The sequence below is a fragment of the Hirundo rustica genome, chromosome 7, assembly GCF_015227805.2.
Source record: "Hirundo rustica isolate bHirRus1 chromosome 7, bHirRus1.pri.v3, whole genome shotgun sequence".
Lineage (NCBI taxonomy): Eukaryota > Metazoa > Chordata > Aves > Passeriformes > Hirundinidae > Hirundo > Hirundo rustica.
In genome coordinates, this window is record NC_053456.1 from 26,394,955 (window position 1) to 26,414,607 (window position 19,653).

At 40.8% G+C, this 19,653-nt stretch overlaps 1 protein-coding gene across 1 annotated transcript in view; it reads right to left on the minus strand.

The window, feature by feature from the left end:
* Window positions 1-977: 977 nt before the first annotated feature.
* The window catches only part of BMPR2 (bone morphogenetic protein receptor type 2), a 105,932-nt gene continuing 87,256 nt past the window's right edge, over window positions 978-19,653 (minus strand). The window contains exons 8-13 of the mRNA XM_040070003.2: window positions 18,555-18,715; window positions 17,289-17,436; window positions 16,215-16,351; window positions 12,471-12,643; window positions 10,147-11,408; window positions 978-8,459 (exon numbers count right to left, since the gene is read on the minus strand). Coding sequence (XP_039925937.1) covers window positions 8,209-8,459; window positions 10,147-11,408; window positions 12,471-12,643; window positions 16,215-16,351; window positions 17,289-17,436; window positions 18,555-18,715 — 2,132 coding nt within the window. The 3' untranslated portion in view covers window positions 978-8,208. The remainder of the gene's footprint in view (window positions 8,460-10,146; window positions 11,409-12,470; window positions 12,644-16,214; window positions 16,352-17,288; window positions 17,437-18,554; window positions 18,716-19,653) is intronic.

The following is a 19,653-nucleotide window of genomic DNA, read 5'->3' on the forward strand; positions in this document are numbered from 1 at the left end:
AGGTTCTCTTGTGGAGCTGAGATGATCTGCCATACAGGCAGATACTCAACCATACACTACTTGCCTCAGTTTATTGCTTCCTCCTTATTTATGACAGTAAGAAATGAAGCTCCTCGTTCCGTCTCCCTTCTTTCTTTGGGGTTAGTTCCTTGGCCAGATACTTGCATCACTTACTTGCTTGCAAAAATCATCACTGTGGATAGAGAAAAATACATTAACAATAATTGAGGAGGGGAGACAAAAACAACAAAGCAAGTGAGCTGCAGGATGGATGCCACTATCTGTGTACAGTGGAAAGCGCCAGTCAGTGGAAATTTGCAGCATCCTTCTCCTGTAACTAAATCCATCTTTTTCGGTTCTGCTGGAGCGGACGGTAGCTCTGGGCTGAGAAAACTTCTAAGAATGCTGTGACACTGTCTCTTCATGGGGAGGGGGAAGTGCAGTATTTTGTGTGGGAAGGGTTAGGGGTTATTAATTCCTGTCCCAGCGGCAGAGGTCATTGCTAGCTGTGTTCCTTCACACGCCCGGTTGCCAGCAATCCTGTGCTCTTCCAAAGCACCAACCAAAACTGAAGGAGGAAAGTATTAATACCTCTTTTTCCTGTTTTCTTTTTTTCTGCATTTACACCTAGCAAGCAGACAAAGCTTGACAAGAAGTCGTGCGAGGCCTGCTGCTGTGAAACGCCTGCAAAACCGTGTTCAGTTCCAACGCAAGCACCTGACCGGGCTGGCCAGTGAGCAAGGGGGCAGAAGGGAGCAGAGGCACCACTACTCCAGCAAGGGCAAGCCCCAGCGATTCCTCATGCACAGGATCACCTGGGAACAAGCAGGATGGGACCTGCTCACGCCAAAGGTGTCTGGGAGTCCTACTCAGCCCTTTGCAACCAAGGAATTCCTTATCCTCCCACCAACCGACACAGCGGAGCGTGTCAGTACTCGTGGCCAGAAACGACATGAACCACCAACAAAAGACCATGCTTTTTGTCATTAATATGATCTTTAATAAATGGAATAATGCACCATTTTTACAGCAAGCCTTTTCTCTCAGGCCTAAAGAATAGCCTTTTAAATGTTCTTATCCAATGTCTCTGTATCAATACAATCTCTTTATTTAGGTTTATATATAACAAAGCAATTCTTACAAGTATTCATAGAAAACTCTGTAGTGGCTTTAACAATGTCAGCTTTCATAGTGGCATCCACAGATGATTAAAAACCAAAAATTAGCTTTTTATTTCATACTCACACTGTTCCATGAAACACAACTTATACAGCATAGCAAGGGTATTGGGCAGCTTATACAAAAGAAATAACTGAAAGCAATTATTTATAAATTCATACATGATATTTCCTCATTCGTTTGAGAGGAAAACCAAAAATACCCGTTAAGAAAAGGGTTCTGATGAGACTCCATACTCTAGGATTTCTCCCCCTCTTCCCCCAGAAAAGCTCGCTCAGAAAATAATGCTCTCTTTACAGTCTTTCATTAGGAAAATGGCAGTTTCACATCTTATTTCAGCCTTTACGTAAGACCAAACCCTAGAAATTCATTTGTGCCGTGTTTCTTTTCCTCTTATACGGCATTTGGGGGGGGGGAAATAATCAACAGCGATTGTAAAATATGATTCCAGCTTATATAAATGTGAATAGAGCACGCTTTCCTCTAGAGACAAAAAGCAGACGAGAAACATATACATACAAACCGTTTTAAATACGTTTCAACAGTGTGAAAGAGAGAGAAGAGTCACCAATCAGGAAATTCAAAAGAGACGAATGAGTCAGCTACACCTTGGACTTGCCTGTTTGTTCTTGTGACTTCTTACAAACTACAAAGACCAGAAACATTAACTATTTTCTGAATAAAGAAGACTGACGTGTGAAACTTCACGATACAGTTTTGAAGCACAAAAAAAAGAAAGTGAACCGAGTGCTCTAGAAATAAACCTCACATGTTTGCTGTGTTAAAAACAAGCGAATGCGCTACAAAAGTGGAGTTTTGGGAGACCTTGGAACCAGGAAGTTATAAAGGCTAATTACTTCTGCGTTAAAATAGTTACCAGGTGAGATGCTGTGCCCTGATGGACACACTCCAGTGATGCATCTGCAGAAGCCTGCAAGAACTGGGAAGTAATCCTTCCTTCCTGTGCTGTGGAAGGAAGGTGTATGCATTGAAGTTAACCAACTGAACGACTTGCAAATTCAAACAATTGCTGATGAAAACAGCAACAGGCTTTGAAAAACAGCCGATGATTAGGCTATGAACTAGCACAACTCCAACTGGTCCCTGCTTATTATGCACACGTGTATATTAAACCACAGTGAAATAAACAGAAATGGCCATAAGAAGTAATTTGTATTGATAATGCACTGCTTACACAGACCTGCATGGAGCCCAGATCAACATGAAAGGGCCTTGGTGCAAATGAGGATTTATCTTGAACCCTTCCACGCCCCCAATGCAGTTCCACTTCTTGACAAAGCCACAGCTGCCCTGTCCTGACGCAGCTCCGCAGCCTGAATCCATCAGCAACACCCAGCAAGGCTCAGGAGCCAGGGCTGCCCCTGCAGTCCCACATTCCACATCCGCTTTCCTAGGGCTAATCCTCCCCAGAAACGTTTTAACACCACAGCCAGCAGAAGCCAGCCCTCCTTCGCCCACAATGGAAGGCATACTCCTGTGGGATTCCAAGAGCACCCGTGAGCTGACCAGATGCCCATTCCCTCAGAAACACAAGTGCTGAACAGAACATCCATTTGGATTTGCAGGAGCACCCACACCTGTTACTGCAGAAATGGAAGTTCTGCCTCCAATTTTACTCAGTACAGAAGAAATCCCGAATGAGAAATCTGATTTGTTACTCTTTCATGCCAAAACTGAACCTACCTGGGGGTTGGGTGAGATCAAAAAGTGATGGATTTCTATAGCTACAGTTTCATATGACAATATAGAAGCCTAAAATGTAATTGGATTTAATGGACTAAAATACTATGTTTAAATGGCAACCACACACATAACTATAGCTACTACATAAAAAGCCTTGTAAAAATGATCATGTGTTAAGTGTTTCGGGTTATTTTTTGATCTTTGAGAGAGGTAACTTAAATTACTCAGCTTCAGATAAAGCTTGTCATGTGCATTCCCAGGTCTCTCTCTCTCTCTCATAAATCCATTCCACCCAAACAATCAGTGACAAGTCTGTCACAGGAGATCTCGAACTACTAGACCATGTGTCCCAGTCTGATCCCAGCTTTACTGTGATGCACTACAGACAATTTTAAAATGGCATGTGAAAAAAAAAAACCCTCACATTATACTTTCTACCAGTGCTACCATCTGATGCTGTAATTCACAGAATTTAATCCTGGAACTTACACACAACATACATATGCATCTAAATACATACAGAGTTTACATAAAAATATATAGATCTGGCTTCACTGCAATATGTATAGATTTTTCACTGAAAAAAGGCTTGAGGTTGAACAAAAAATAGAAAGCATGGTTTAAAAAGAAGGTTAATCTATTTACGTGTTAAAATGGATACTGGGAGACCAGACAGAAAAGTTCAAATAATCCAAACTTATGCAAAATACTAAGGTGTCCAGTCCATGATCCAACTGCCAAAGACTGATCAATCCAATTTCAATTTACTTTGATGAGCTGCTACAAATCTTCCAATTAGACATCAGGTCATTTATATGCTACTGTGCTTGGCAGTTATTATTTTTATGGCTTAAACCCAGCCTATTTCAGCAATGGGACCAGCCATAATTTTTATACAAGTAAAAATTACAGCATAATTCATTTCTTATGTATAGACTACATACGTAAATTTTAAATTTCTCCCTAATTAGGCAAGAAATGTCCACAGTAACATTTCAATGGCAGAACTGCTATGAACTTCTGTATTTTTCATTAGAGAAAATTATAATCTGAACACAGACACAATAATGTTATATTAGCGGATATTTTTTAACATTTTAAAAAGGAATATAACTAGAGCAAAATGCACTGAACACTGGAATTAGGGCATAAACAATGTATACATATATATATATATTAAGTAAGGATTCATTACTATTACATTTGGGCCAATAATTTATTCCACACAATTAAAGAACATCCTTACTCTCCTCTCTGAGGCAGGCAAGATTTCAGATTTCTTTTAGAGAAAGCTGACAGGTAGGAGGAAATGAACTTTCTGAACATATTTATGAGGTGGGCATTTTTTGTTGCTTGTTTCCTGAAAATTGCCATCTATCTTGCATTTTTTTTGTGCCCAGTGCACTGAAAAAAAAATCAAAATGTGTTGCCTTTGAAAATTAGGTCATTTTCTATATGAAGAGACAAACGAGTGGTACCAAGGAAGCAAAACAAGAACAGAAATGTTGTTTCTGAAAATATTCTAATTATGATACTATTTTAAATTAGGAATGCCTTTACTTCAGGTGTGCAGTGTAAGTGCATCTTGGAGTTTCAAGCAAGGCCTTGGTAACACTACCTGGCTAGCACACGAAGCTGTAAAGCGTTATAAACAAACCCAGGGAAGTGTTGCAGATGCTCTGACCTGTAAATAGCGACTTTAGAAGACTATGAGGCATGTCTGCTCAAAGGGGTAGAATTCCCGTTCCAAAAGCCACCTTATGTTGGTATCTCTAACACAGGAAACAGAACAAGAGACTATGCATTAACCTAAGCAACTCTCCTGGCCTCTACCAGTAAGCCATTTTCTATCCCCAGCAAGAGTTTGGACTTTGTCTTACAGAAACATCAAAAATGTTTGCTCAATCATTTTACTTGAATTATCCATTATAAATTACCATAACAAATATTCTACTATTGCCTATTTGACAGTGGCACAATTAATAGGTATTTACACTACCGTTCTATTATATTTATCTCGTCTGCAATATACAAGAGAAATTCATAGAAAATTATCAATTTTAATAATTTTCCTTAAAAAAAAACCAACCAAAAAACAAAGAAAAGAAGCAAAATCGTAATGCACAAGGAAATAAATCACATTTGTCTTCCTTGTTTATTGTACAATATCAACTATCCCTGTGTTTGATTTGTAGAATTATTTTTCTTACATGTACTTTGTTTGGTTGAGGATGATTCCCTGTGGCACAAGATAAAATCCAGTATCATTTAATTTACAGAGAAAGTGTTCTATGGACACTGGATTGCGTGCTGTGAGGGAAAAAAAATGGCATTACTAAATTAAACATTAAAACCGAGCTGCTAATCTGATTTCATCTAGCTGTGCAGAATTAGAGTATTTTGGTACCTTTGACTGACCTTTAAAAAAGAATAGATTTTTATCTATTTAATCTATAGGGTATTTCGTGATAAGGTACATTTTTCTATCATGTTACAAATTATATTTATCCACGGTAGATTGCACAGCCAATCTTGCTACTAATTATAATTCATTCCAAAGGCCCTCCAGCAAGTAATAGAAAATAGACAAAGGAAAGAAAAAAAGTATTGTTTAAGAATGTTGAAGGAAAACTGCAGAACAACATTTTCATCTGGTATTAAAATTATTTGGATTGCATTGATCACAAAAAAGTTGGATTTCTTACAAAGGCATGGCCTGCAAAGAAAGGCTAAAAGACTGGTGCAGTCATGTCTCAGCAGAAAGAAGCAGCAGAGAAGTAATTTTTCTCTCCCCAGAGTAGTCTGAGTTAGTAAGAGTCCTAAATATTGTTTTCAGCCCACATTCTGAAATGCTGATGGATGGTACATGCAAGGCAAAGCAAAACTCATTGGGAAAGGAGTGAAGAATCCTCGACACCACGACACGGCGCTCACCAAAAAACAACACCACGCACTCCAAACGGAGACTCACAGGAGGCCAGAAGAGAAGGGAGCCACAGTGAGCAACATGAACAGAATGCCACAAATTTGGATTCAGGTCTTGAAACCCAGCTGCGCAACTGGCAGGTTTTCAACATCTGGGACGTGAGACTGCAGCAGATGGGATTCGCTCTCTGGGAAGCCAGTGAATTAAAAGTCAAACCAGAAGAAGGCTGTATTTTTAAAAAGGGGAGATATAACTGTATTATACAGGGGGAAAACATAATTATGCCTCAGAGACAAGAGGTACTATTTGAACTGGTGCTTAAAGAACATAGGGAGCTCAAAATGTGCCTTGTGGCTTGTATTTCTACAACTACACTTAATCAAAGTCTGGATTTCTAGTGCTATCTCTTGGAGATATCTAGGAGAATCTAAGAAATGCTAAGAAACATTACAAGTGAAAATCGTAAGAACCAGGCATAAGCAAGGGATTTTGGGGAACAGCAAGAATCAGGTGTAAGCAAGGCGTGTATCAGGTTAGTTGTATCAACAGACAGAGAAGAACAGCGTAGGCAAAGTTTACCTCAGGGGGGAAAAATGGTAAAATGGCAAGAAAACAAATGAGCTTAGAAGCAGAGAGCATCTGCTTCAGTCAGCTGAAAGGAGACAGGCTGGGGGAGGCAATTGTTTGCTGCCAGTATCCTGCCACAGGAATCTGGCAGGCTGACTGAATTGATTTTCTTCCTTTGAACATCACCAGTTTTCAGATGAAGTGATAAATCTTCGCTCGTTACCAAAGACTGATGTGTTACATCTTTTTATATCCAAATAGTTTTTACTGAAGTGTTTTCAATTGGAAAGAATGTTTCTCAGGTGGAAGGCTATTTCTTAGGTGGAAGGAGGTTCTAACTAATAAGAAAATTAATTTTCTTCCAGTAGACAGTAAAACCAATCATTCCAAAACCAGGAAAGGTTTACTTGAGATAGTGAAAAAACAATTTATCTCAATACATATTACATTCACATTCACTGACAGCTAAAATCAATGTGCATACAAACTGAAAGAAGGGACTAAGCAGAGGGAAAACAAAATCCCCAACCCTCCCCCACAAACACCCATGAATTTTAAAAGCATGCAATAAATTTTAACAAGAATGAATGAGGGCCTCTAAGAACTCAGAGGAGGATGAGTTTCAACTCAACTTGGCAACAGCAATCAATTAGGATGCACCTACCTGCCTAAGTAATCAGCCTGATTTTTACCTCATACTGTCTGTAAGGAGGTAAATCAGGAAAGTCTAGTGACTCATCACAAAACTGTTTTGTGCCAAGTAAGATTCATCATTTTTTTTCTCTGTGTAAACAAAATACGCTCACAACCTATCTTCACTCAAGCTTTTAAGTATGACAATTATTAATATTTCTGAATAAAATGTATTTTTTCAATGTACGTCATAATTAGTGATCTAAATAAGGTTGTACATAAATACAGGGGATGAACTGCACACAAAATAAAATGGAAAAAATGGCTGACACTGTTTCCTTACATTTGTTCAACATTTTGTTACTCAACTTCACAGGCTGGCACCTACTATTATAAAGGAAACACATTTTGATTTTGGAGGATCAAAGGAAAGGTACGGAGCTCAGACTTTTTTTGTTCCTTTTTTAAAGCCCTTTCAAGTTGGGGAAAATTCATGCATTGTCACCTCTGAGCACAATGTGATATTGGCAGCTGCTTCAAGCTGGCTACGATGTGCAAAGTTCACTGTCATGACCGGCTGACTGCTCGACTGTCAAGGAAAAATTAACAAATACAAAAATGGGAACATGTGGCAGTTTTAGAAACACACTTTTCAATAAAGCCTACCGTGAACTATAGACTATTGCACATTTCAACATGACACAAGGAAAATAAGGGGTTCAAAAGAGAATACACTTTGTAACATAGAAATATACAGACTAGCTTGTGCACAGAAATCAAAACATGGTTACGAGACACCACTGCAGTCAAACCTGTCTTAGAGTCTGCTTAGGATCTTAGTGACCTTAAGAAACTGGTCCAAATAACTGATTATCAGCAATACTTTTTTTTGTTACTTTTTTTTTTAAAAAAATATTTTGAGACCACATCTTTGATACACATATATATATTCCGTGGTCAAAACAGACAGACTTAACTTTAGCGATACTAAATAAAAGTGCAAAAACGTTCAAAAAATAAAACAAAATAAAAAATATGGAAGCATAAGCTAAAAATTTTCTGCATAGCTGAAATCTATTTAAAGCGAGTCCTCGGTAGGGGTTGCTGACAGGAGGAGAAAGCAGTTTTTTTAAAATGTCTTCTGCACGTTTGTTTCAAATAACGCAAAAAAAGGGGCATTTGTCGGCTTTTGAAGTATTTCACAGGCAGTTCACCCCCGCGTCCTTGGAGACCATGGTGGTGGCAGTGCCCCCCTCTGCAAGGTACACAGCAGTGCTGGATTTGGGGGGCACTGCCTGCTCACCGCCGTTGTTGTTGACCTCGCAGTGCAGCGGCTCCGTGGAGATGACCCACGTTGACGGACGCCATCGCTTGAGAGAGTACGGAGTCTTCACACGTTTCTTGATCTTCTCTCCTGAGCCGGATTTGCCATCCTGTGAGGAGTCACCTACTGAAGGAAAAATAACCAAACCAAAACAAAGAAAAACAGAACAGAAAACAGTATTATGAGGAAGGTAAGGTTAGACTGGAGTCCAGGGTTTTTACTCAGGTGAAACAGAACAAAAGAGCGAAACCTTTAAACGGAGAGGCAACTGTGTGGCAGAGGCATGACAGGTGTATCAACTACAACAGCTAAACAAAGGGTTAGGTTCTGTTCTCTGTCAGAAATTACTTCAGTGAAGTAATTTGTGTTACCTGGAATGCACACTGGCATCAAACAGGAGAATCAGCATTTGACATTTGAGGGGCTTTTGCAATCATAGAATCTTATATTACCTGTAATGGGAGGTACAAAAGAGCATTGCTACTATAGGACAGCAAAGGCTAAAATTTAAATAGTGCAGCATTAAGTCCCTTAATCCTATTCCACCTGGCAAAGCATTTCACCTGAAAACAAAATAGTTCATTCTCTGTTAAGTCAGGATTTGGAATTCTGGGTTGCAAAACTAGCAAAACCAACTTTAATCGTGATAAAACTTCAGCAGTCAAAATCTAACGGTTAAAAAAACTTTAGACAACTCCTTCTTTTAACCTAACCCTCAATTAAACAGTCACTGGTCACAACGATCTTTTTTCTTTATCTCGGTAAAATTTCAACTCACATCAACATAGGTTAAGACAAAAATTAAGGCTTCTTACTAAAAAGGAAGGTTTAAACATTCCATTGCTGAATATTCAACTACATTTCTTGAAAGTTATGTTCTCATTTGATTTTCAGCCTTTGATTTCCAAGCTGCCTGGCATCCCAGTTTACTCCACTAGTATCACAGCATCTTCCTAAGCACAGTCATGAGATTTGCAAGCACCTTTCAAGACTACAGTGACTTCTGGAAATACATTTTCTTTAAAATGCACACCAGGAGGTCTTTCCAATAGCTCAAACAGGCTCAAATCTGGATATACCTAATTTAACTATAACTACATGATTACATTCTTACTGTAAAAAGGAGAGCCCCATTGTAACCTCTTAGACCTCTGGCCATAAAACTCTCAAGGAAGTTATTCTGAATAAACTATTGAAATAAATTCTCTCTCTAATTACTGGGATTAATTTTCATGTACATGGCAAATTGATGATGAATTGCTCTAATTGTTGGAGCTAGGACAGCAAAATAGAAAATGCCTGACCCTCGATTTAGGCTGAGCTAATAAAGTAAAATCAGTTGCTTTAAAATCATGAAGCATTTAAGTAGTTATTATAATAAATTATTTTAATCAGTGCATCTTAGAGACAGCTATTCTTGAGAGAATGAAGAGAAGTAAAAAAAAGAAGGTATAACGTGTCCTTGCAGAAAAAAATAGGACACTTTTTCAATATGCTTTGCAGCTACCAAAGGTAGGAGCCTTGCAAGGAATAATGAAAGTTAACCTGGAGTCAGTGTGGATGGGCTAGAAAGAGACAGATTTATTCAGTGTATGTGGAAGGATGACAGCGATCTAATATACTGGAAACGATGGAGACACGACCTTATCAGAAAGACTGAATCTGTGCTGAGAGAAATTACATTTCTATGAGATTTAATAAGTACGCTCTGAGGAGAGACAGGAGAGACGGAAATAATTTCTATGCAAGCAGATGTAGGCAGATGTGAGGTAAAAAAGCGTTAGGGGAACCGTTCAGTCCTGCAGGCACTTACACTGCATACTACTGCTATCCAAACTACTTGTAGCTGACAGATCCAGCGAATTAGGCCTCTGTGCTCTTCTAGTCTGGCTCTGCCCAGGGTTTCTCACTACACTCTGGATACTGGCTGCAGCCGTGTCCGGACACGGATTACTGTTGTTGTTGTTGGCGTTTGTTCGGCCGCTATCCAGAGGTCGCTCCCTCCTGTCTACCAGGCGGTCCAGAACACCTTCATCGTGGCCAACCTGCTGCTCCCGCCTCAGCAAGGGCTCGTGCTCGTCGGGACTGGAATTGATATTCAGCCGACTGTCCTCCCCACTGAACTGGTTCTGAAGCATCTCCTGGGCCCTCTGCGCCACCGAAGCGCCGCTCTGGCCGGAGGGCACCGTGCCATTGGCGTACTGCGCTGTGCCAGCGTGAGAGTTTATGCCGTGGCTCCTCCCAGCCACTCCGTTCATGGTAACTGTCACGACGTGAGGCTCTGCGGCGTTGATCGTGTTCATCTTGGCAACGCCTGTCTCCACTTGCTTCAAATTTGATTTGTGCTTGCCGCCAAATTTTAACCGGGGCTCCTTTGTTGAATTTTTGGTGTTTAGAGGGAGGCTAGTAGGCCTCTTCGGAAGGTTCTGCTGCTTGGGCAGAGGATAGACCTGAGCAGATGGGACATCTGGAATCAAGCAGGCCTGACCGTTGGTAGCTTGTGTGAAGTCCTGTTGTCCTGTCACCTCTACTGCGAGTTTTATCAGTGGATAAAGCAAGCTGGAACTAGTGCTGCTGAGTGGATCTGGCCCGCTAAACTGCTTAAGAGAATGTTCCATCAGGTTCTCATCAGAGCTTTCTTTCAGATTCTTATCCACTTCTTTCGGATCCAATTTATTCGTCTCCAAGTCCTCCTCTGTTAGCTGCAGACAAACAGGGGTGGGCCCACCTGGCTGCATGACGTTTGTAGCGTGTAAGTTTGTTTCATCCGAGTAAGGCATTTCGGATATGGTGGTCATGCCAGTGCTAGGAGTGAGGCCAGCTGTATTGGTGGCGGACAAACTGGTGACACTTGTTTCAGGACTAGGGATGCGAGCTTGTGCTTGCTGCCGCTCGTAGTTAATGGAATTTCTGTTCTTTTCCCCTGAAGTCAATGGTGTAGTGGACATTGAATGCTCAGAAGAAATGTTTTTCACTATGCTGTCAGTGTGGTGGATTGAATCTTCAATGTAGGAAGAGGAAGAATAATCTGGATATGGCCTTATCTTTGATACACGTCTATGATGTGACAGATTCCTTTAAGAAAAAGTAAGTGGTATTAAGATCATACACATAAAAATTACTTCATACTATAATGCCTGTCATTTAAGAGAGCTGAGTGTCTTTCTGTTTCTTTTCATGCATAAACTAAGGACAGATACAGCACAAACTGAGGTATTACAGCAACTTCCTTGAAAAGCGCTGGGAATAAGAAAATTGGGTTTACGAGGGCAAAATTTCATCATGGATATTACTTCCTAAGAGAACAGTAATCTTCTATTTGTCCAATATGCTGTTTGTCCGGTTGGCAAAGTACTGATAGGGTTCTGTTCTAGATGTAGAGAAGTGATGCTGAAAATGGTCAACAAAAACCCAACAGACAAGATCAAATAAGCGATGCTGGGAAAATGTTACAAGGTCCTAAACCATGAAAACTCTACTATTGTGACAATTTAGGTATGATACGATTTGAACATAGTATTTTTTCATGACAATAAACACTGTCATATACAGCAACATTATTCTTCGCTCAAATCTGGATTTCTAGAGTGTACTATTTAGCACTAAAGTCAGTTCTGCAAATCCTCATTCCCCCCCGGGGTCATATATAAGCAGAGAACAGGCAGCACTTCTTTTGCGGGGGTCAGAATAACAATGACTTAAAACAATGGCCCTGCAGTTTGTTAACTGAAAAGCTAGAGGTTTGAGGCTTGCTAATTTCCTGAGCTGTACTGACTGCAAATTCAGAGTTTTTATCAGAACGCTTTAAACAGAGGTTTTATGTATCGTTTAGCAAGTGTACTTAAAGATAACTCACTTTGTCACTTTGTATCATGGCAAGCCCGCTGAGACAGTTTGCCTAAGCTCAGGTTAAAAGGCTCCTCAGTGAGAAACACAGGTGCCTGAATTCTGGGGACACCCAGGAGATGTTAAGAACACAAGCAATTGGGATTGTGTCATGCAATACTATAGGCAGGTTAGGTCACGTAACGCACACCACTTAATGGGTGAAGCAAGCTGGAGCTTCTGTCCCGGAGTGAGCCGAGCACTGCATTGGGCATTTCCTGCTGACTAAACCCAAATGCGTGCTCTTCTTACCTCTCATTTTGCATGGCAGTTGACATAGGGTTGACTGTTGGACTAACTGATTTATTTCTCTCCCAGATCATCATGAGTTCTGCCATTCTCTCTTCAGCACACTGTGCTGTAAGTCGAGCTTCCGCATCTTGATCCCAACAGTCTTCAATTGTTTCTTTAAGTGACCTCACAGCCTGCCAAGAGACAAAACCCCTTTAAGTTATTTTACCTTTATATCGTGCTTCTCATTTACTGTTTTATGGCAGCATTCTGTAAGCCTGAAAACAGTCACAAGCTGGTGAAAGAGAGCAACAGGAGATACACAATTTCATTCAAAGCTAATTTGACCTAATAATAGCAATTTGCAAGTCTAATATTATCACACCTCACGTAAACACATCAGCTGGGAAGACACTTTGGAAAAGCTCCATTCACCAGTGTCCATACAGCCTTCAGCCAGCCCTCTGCTGGATGCATGCTCTGCTCACTCTCCCTGCCTTACGAGAGCTGTGTACTAAGAATGGCTGATATTTGGGAAACGCTGCCAGGGTTATCCTCACAGTTCTGCTAGTGGTCACTGCCTCGGTCCCCTGCACTGTATGCAAATAACGGCAGTACTCACTTCATCAGCCTTGTCTTCCTCTGTTTACCACAGTGACATCCAAATGTCTCGTAAATATCAATGAATTTGTCTGCGCCACGGGAGGAGATTTTTGTTGCATTTGTTTTACAGGCACAGAAACAGAAACACACACGTGTTCCTGGCATACACTGTGGGATGAACTGTACAGTCGGGATTAGAGCTCAAGACCTCCAAAACACGCTGCCATATGTTCAGGGAACTGGAGAGGAAAGAACTGAAATGACGAGCACTGAACACTTCTTCTTCCACTCCATCTGGAGTACAAAAGCCAGGCAGACGTTTATGGGTCCCTGCTGCCAGTCTGTGGCCCATGGAGAGGATCTGGTTTGCCAGCACGGCTCACATCCACAGCCCAGCTTTAACCTCTCCAGCACTGAGGACTGTGCATAATCCCAGCTGGGCACTAAGGCACTCATTGGGTTCTCTGTGCCAGAACTGCCTTGTGCCCTTCTGGCACTGGAAGCCAGAGCATGAGCCAAGAGCTCCTCATGCACGGAGCGGGCTCCTGGCATGACCTGCATCTGGCAATCCCTGCTGCTCGGCGATGCAGCTCTGCCTGCACAGGTGGGGACGAGCTCCCCCACAAGCAAACCTTCCATCTCCCTCCCCACAGCAGAGGGATAAGCCAATACCCTCTCCTTAGCTGCGCGACATGAATCTAAAAGCACCCTCAGGGACAAGGACAAGAAAGGGTACTGGATCCATTTTCTCTCCCACAACTAAATGCCTTCATTCAGCTTTCAGGACTTGATTTCATCACAGTTTAGACTAAGCCAGTGGACAGCCTAATCTCCTGCCTTGCCTCTTTGCAAGACTCTCTCCTACAGGTTTCATCAGCAGCAAATTCAACCGGTGTTTAATTGAATCCTGTCTGTCCTCTAGCAGATCATTTCCTTTTGATGTGCTAAGGATCGTTAAAGGAACACAGTTGTGGTTGTATAGACAGTTATCAAAACTCAAGTTCCTTAGCGTCACATTTACCAAGATTATGTGTTCTCTATCAATTTCAGGTTCAAAGACAACTATGTTAAAGTGAACTATTTACAAGTACTAGCACTCATCAAAATGACAGAAGGGACCAGAAACTTGCATTATTCTATTACTTTGTTAATATCCATCAGTGCTGACCTCTGAAGTCAAGCCTGGACTCCACTTGGGCAAGTGAGACAAGAATACTGCAACATCTCAACACAGTTTATAGCCCTTGAATTATTTTATGCACATCCTGTGCTCAGGTTGCTGCTCTATACTGCGAAAAACAATACTGCTAATCAAGGTCTGTAACATAACATAGATGGTTCCAGAAGCAGACTGAGACTGCAGAGGTAACCACAAATCAGGATTCCACATCTTTTGAGTACCTTAATTATGTGATTAAAAAATAAAACATTTGTTTTTATTTGTATTTCTCAAATGAAAAGGACAAATGTATTTCTTTCACAGGTGAATTTGCATGAAGGTGTTATAACCCAACATGTCAGCAGAGCTTTAAATAATGGGGAAAAGTCTTTTATTCCATGCATTAAATACAGGAGGTTAAGACCTGGGTCCAGAGAGAGGTTAGCTGGAGCTTAACTTTCTACACTATCTGCCCTAGATATTATCCTAGACTAGCATAGGGTGGAGGACAAGTTGTTTGACACTGTGAGTCTTCTTATTTTCTCTTAAAGCAATAATATAGATCAATTCTTAGAACTGGAGCTATCATCACCATTTTGATTATTTGGAAAAAATAATTACTAACGCAAAGAATGTGTTAGGCATTTTAAATATGGGAATCATCTAATAATGCTGGAGTCTATCAGCTTGCTAGAACATAATTAACATTTAAAATGGTAGTCTGCAAAACAAACCTTGCACTGTTTCAGTTTTATCTTCAAAAACAGTTGTCAAGCTTGGTTCTTGCATTTACCGACATGGCTATAGTTAAAACAGCTGTTGTTTGATTCCCTATACACTCTGGGCACTGATTTCTCTTTCTTCCTCTCTCCCTCCTTTGCCCCCGAGTCTGGCTGGCCAAAAATGTATAATAAAAGCACCTCTTGGAAGTTCTCAGCTTGGTTACAACATGTTTTACTGCAGAGTACCACTGCAGGCTATACTCCTCTCTGAAAGCAGGTTCCTATGTTTTTACAAGCACCAGCACAGGTCAGGCCTTGAGCTCCTCCTTGTCTGCACAGTAGCTACAGACTTATCAACCACCAAAGTCTCTGAAGACTGAAGGGCATCATTTCCAGAAGGGGATAACAAAAAGTACCTTTTAAAATAACAGTCAAGTATGCCATTTTCATACTTGAATTAAGCTGTATTACCTTGTATCAGGTGGAACCCAGTAACCGTTTGCATTGCACTTTGCTTGTAATAAAAGACAAACAGCCCCTCTAAGCTGAGGGGATTCACATTACCTGACCTTTGCTGCAGATGAAAGCAGGCACAGACTCTCACCAGAGTTCAGCTGACTTGCTCTAACTTGTTGGCCTGCAGCAGCAAGGCTCCAAGCCATAGCTACATTCGTTCAAAACAACAATATTATGATGTTTATAGTCTTGAAAATAAAAATTGCAGATCAAATGAAGCCATATAAAATTTTTATGTAGTTATAATTAAATGATTGCCAGAAGCTTTAGCCTCTATAAGTCCCGAGGACTACAGAAGTTCAAAAAAGTTTATTACAATGTTTACCAATTTTAGTTTTGGAAGAGTATATTGACATTTTTGCCAGCTATTTTAGTTGGTATTTTAGTTCAGTTTTATTAGTTTATAAGATGTCAAAAGGCAAAAAATGGCTTTGTGTTTGTCATTCAGCACACAGAGAACACGTGTACTTCATGCACAATACTACAGAGGGTATCTAAAATGAATGTAACAGGTTATCTTCTGTATATCACACTGCAGCATGCAACAACAAGAAGAGTATTTTTCCTTTAAAGAAATACAGTTTTTCACATCAGTAACTTTTAAAAACTGAACTAAATATTTAAGAAGTCCAGTCAAAAACAGCTCCCTATCCTTCAATTCCAACAAAGAGGAATAAAACCCCAAACCTAAAAAACTGCTTTTAAGAAGTGAGTACACCCTGAAGCTGGTTAAATTACTGTATCTTTGAAAATACTCTCTCTCACCAGGCTGTTCTCCTTCCATGCTTCTGGGAATTTTGGTCTTTGCTTCTCTCTAGACACCAAGACTTGCATATCTTCAAAAGTGGGATGGTTTCCGACTTCAGTCTGGAAAGCCATCTGGTACTCTGGCACAGATTCCCCTGTTAGCAAAAGAAAGAAAGGGAAAAAAATCAATCACAGATTAAAAGGCAGAGCAAAGGCTTTCAGTTGATGAAAGGCATTATCAAAGTTGCTGTCTATCGAGATGTTCCTCACTTTCCCCAAAGTCTAACTTCCAAAGAAAGCTGAATTAACTGCAAATGACTTCAGTGCTGCTCAGCAACCTTTCAAAGCATGGCATCCTCAGACTGTGCAGGTTCAGCGGCACATTTGGAATGTCGTGGAGCCTGAAGATGACACCTACTTTCTGTGAAACGCCACTGACTGATTACATTTATGTACTTCATCCAGGATGGAACTCCAGTAAGATTACAAGCCTCTGCACATAAAGTATAGCTGTTGGACTGTAGAGAGCATATACTGCATTTTAGATTCATTCTGTGTGCTGTAGCTTGGGAAAAAGATGGTGGCTGTGGCACAATCTCACGTGTAAATTTTAAATCCACGTCCTTTTGGTTTACATTACAGGTAGGGAGGATTTCCCTGAATTTTCAATGTCCTATCATAAATAAAAGTACAACTGACTAAAGGCTATATTAAGTCATAACATTTTTTCACAATGAAAAGTCTGAAAGACACTCCAGGCACTTCTATCAGTTCTCAGAACTGGAAACTCTGCCTTTGCCATCAGCCTAACTCTCAGTGTTTTTAAACTCCGGACAACAATAACACTCAAATGGCACTTAGCACGAGGTCTGCAACAGGTAACACCAATTCCTGCAGCAGGAACCACGCCTCGCCCCCAGACACACCGTCCTGACAAGCACCACCTCGAACACTAGATGGCACCGACTTAATGGCAAAGCAACTGAGGGAACCACGTCCCTTCCCCACTCCCAAAAGCTCGGGCTCGGGAGTAGCTTCGGTCGCTTGGCGCCGCTTCCTCCGATGACGGTGCTCCGCAGTTCTTTCCGTTACCTGGGAAGAGGTCTGTACATCGCATGAATATCTCCCAGTAGATAAGGCCAAGTGCGTACATATCCACTTGTTTCAAAGCAGATTCACAGTCCCTCAAGTTCACTGCTCCTTCGAGCACTTCTGGGGCCATATAGCGGATCGTACCGACCTGGGAAAACAACAAATCAAAGCCTCACATCAGGAAGTAATTTCCAAATTCAATTAAGTTTTTTAATGCCCTATTCTGGTTGGAATTTTTTACAGTTAAGGAAAACACAGCTCGTTCCTAATCAATGTCCTCAGCTTCTAGATTCTTACCAGTCTAGTCATAACAAAACGCTTCCCCTACTTTGTCACTTTTTTCTATGTACCAAAACAGAATTATTTTGTCCCTTACTTAATGTTCTCCTATGAAATATGATATCGTAGAAATGTTTCTTTTTCCAAGTTACTCTGTTAAACACCAAGGTATGTATCATAAGGGAAGAGGATCCTGCTGACTAGGAAACTTGTTCTCTAATCCTGTCAGGAAGGTTCCATCCTACATCTTCTATAGTCAAAGGTTATTAACAGTTTGGAAGATACCCATTCATTTTCATTAGGACATGTGTCAGATTAGAGCACTTACTCATCAGTACTCGTAGGACAATATTCTGTCAAAGGACTATTCCACATCCCTGCATTTTAACCAGCATTTTCCCTGTTTCTTTGTTCACTATGGGAAGATCTAGATGGAGCTCTTCTGCAATAGGTATTTTCAATTTAGCACTTGCTTTCTAAGGGAGGGTGACTAGCTCTGCGTAGCATGTTCTTTGAACGACATACGAAGGTTTTCTGTAAAAGCACGGACGACTACACTGAACCACTGGGCACTCTGTTTAAAACAGTCTCACTGTACTTCAGTAGCCTGTACTAGATGTCAAGCAGAAGATGCAGAATGTGGCATGACATAATTTCAGAAAAATTAACACCAAAACCGAAAATTAAACCCAAAACTAAAGAATGTTTGGTCTTCAGTCGGCATTTGCAGTATAAGACCAAAGGGACCTGTACCACATAACCACAGAGAACATGGCAACCAAACCTACCTCGCGTCTTCTCATATCTCACACAGAAACTTCAGTCTGCCAATCTACTGCCTTTCAAAACAGCAGGTTTGTGATGACTATTTTGAGAATGAAACCAGTTTCCTCCTATGGAGGCTTCAGCCACTTCTCACCCATACTGCAGTCATTCCCCACTGCAGCAATTGTACCCCCGAACATTCATCCAACCATTTGTACTTACCTCACTAATGGCTGCATTGTCTTCCTCACCTGGCCGTACCAGTCTGTTGCCAGTTAACTTCATGGAGAGTCCAAAATCACTGATGACACACGTTCCGTCATTCTTGACCAGGACGTTGCGGCTGTTCAGGTCACGGTGGGATATGGCAGGTTTGTAATGGTCTGTTTGCACACACAGAACTGCTTGTTACTATCTGAGCAACTCTACTGCTTGCCAAAATGAGAGAACCTCATTATGTCTGCTCAGCTATTAAAAACAGAACTTATTTTTTAGAAAGCTAATGTTTTTGCTTCTTTGCAATGAGCTCCAGAGGAAGCTATCTAGACAGAACTGACTGGCATCCAGAGTTTCACTGTATCTATACGATGTATTAGGCTACTGCCATATACAGTTGTAATGTTCACCATCAGTCTTGTTCCCAAGGGACATTTCAGCATGATTTTGGCAGTGGAGACACTGTACACTGAAACACAGACCTGCTGCCACAGCCCTTACAGCCATTCCAAGTACTCTCTGTCATTTCCACACTCCTGTGTCAAACACAGCACCGATTATTTACATTATAATTGAAATTACCATTGGCACTTATTCAGAAGATATGCAGACAATATCATTCCAGAGAGCCCGAACATATTCATCTTGCAAGGGATCTGATCTTTTCCAAAGAATAATCTCGCTTGTTCCTGGTTTTTATTTATTTTGTTAGTGAAGCAGTCAGCAGTACAGAACTCTTTTACTGTGGAATTTATTCCACACCATGCGTTCCTTCCTAGCATTCACAGACGGTGGCTGTCTCTCCTTTATGAGGGAAAGCTTGCACATTTCCTGACTGCTAATGGACACACCTGTCTGCACATCTCAAAATGACAAAGTTAAGATGATAGCTGCAGTTTCAATGGCACACAGGAATACCGATTTGGGTATTTTCAGCACTTTTAATAGCACCTTTAGTTGTCATTCTTTGCTAGCACTCATGCTTAACATTTGAGATATATAGTTTGAAATTTTAATCCAAACATTAGGACCTTAATGCAGATATAATAAAACCAACTTTTAATTACTGCCAAAAACCTAAGGTTTCAGTGCCAGGCCATATTCT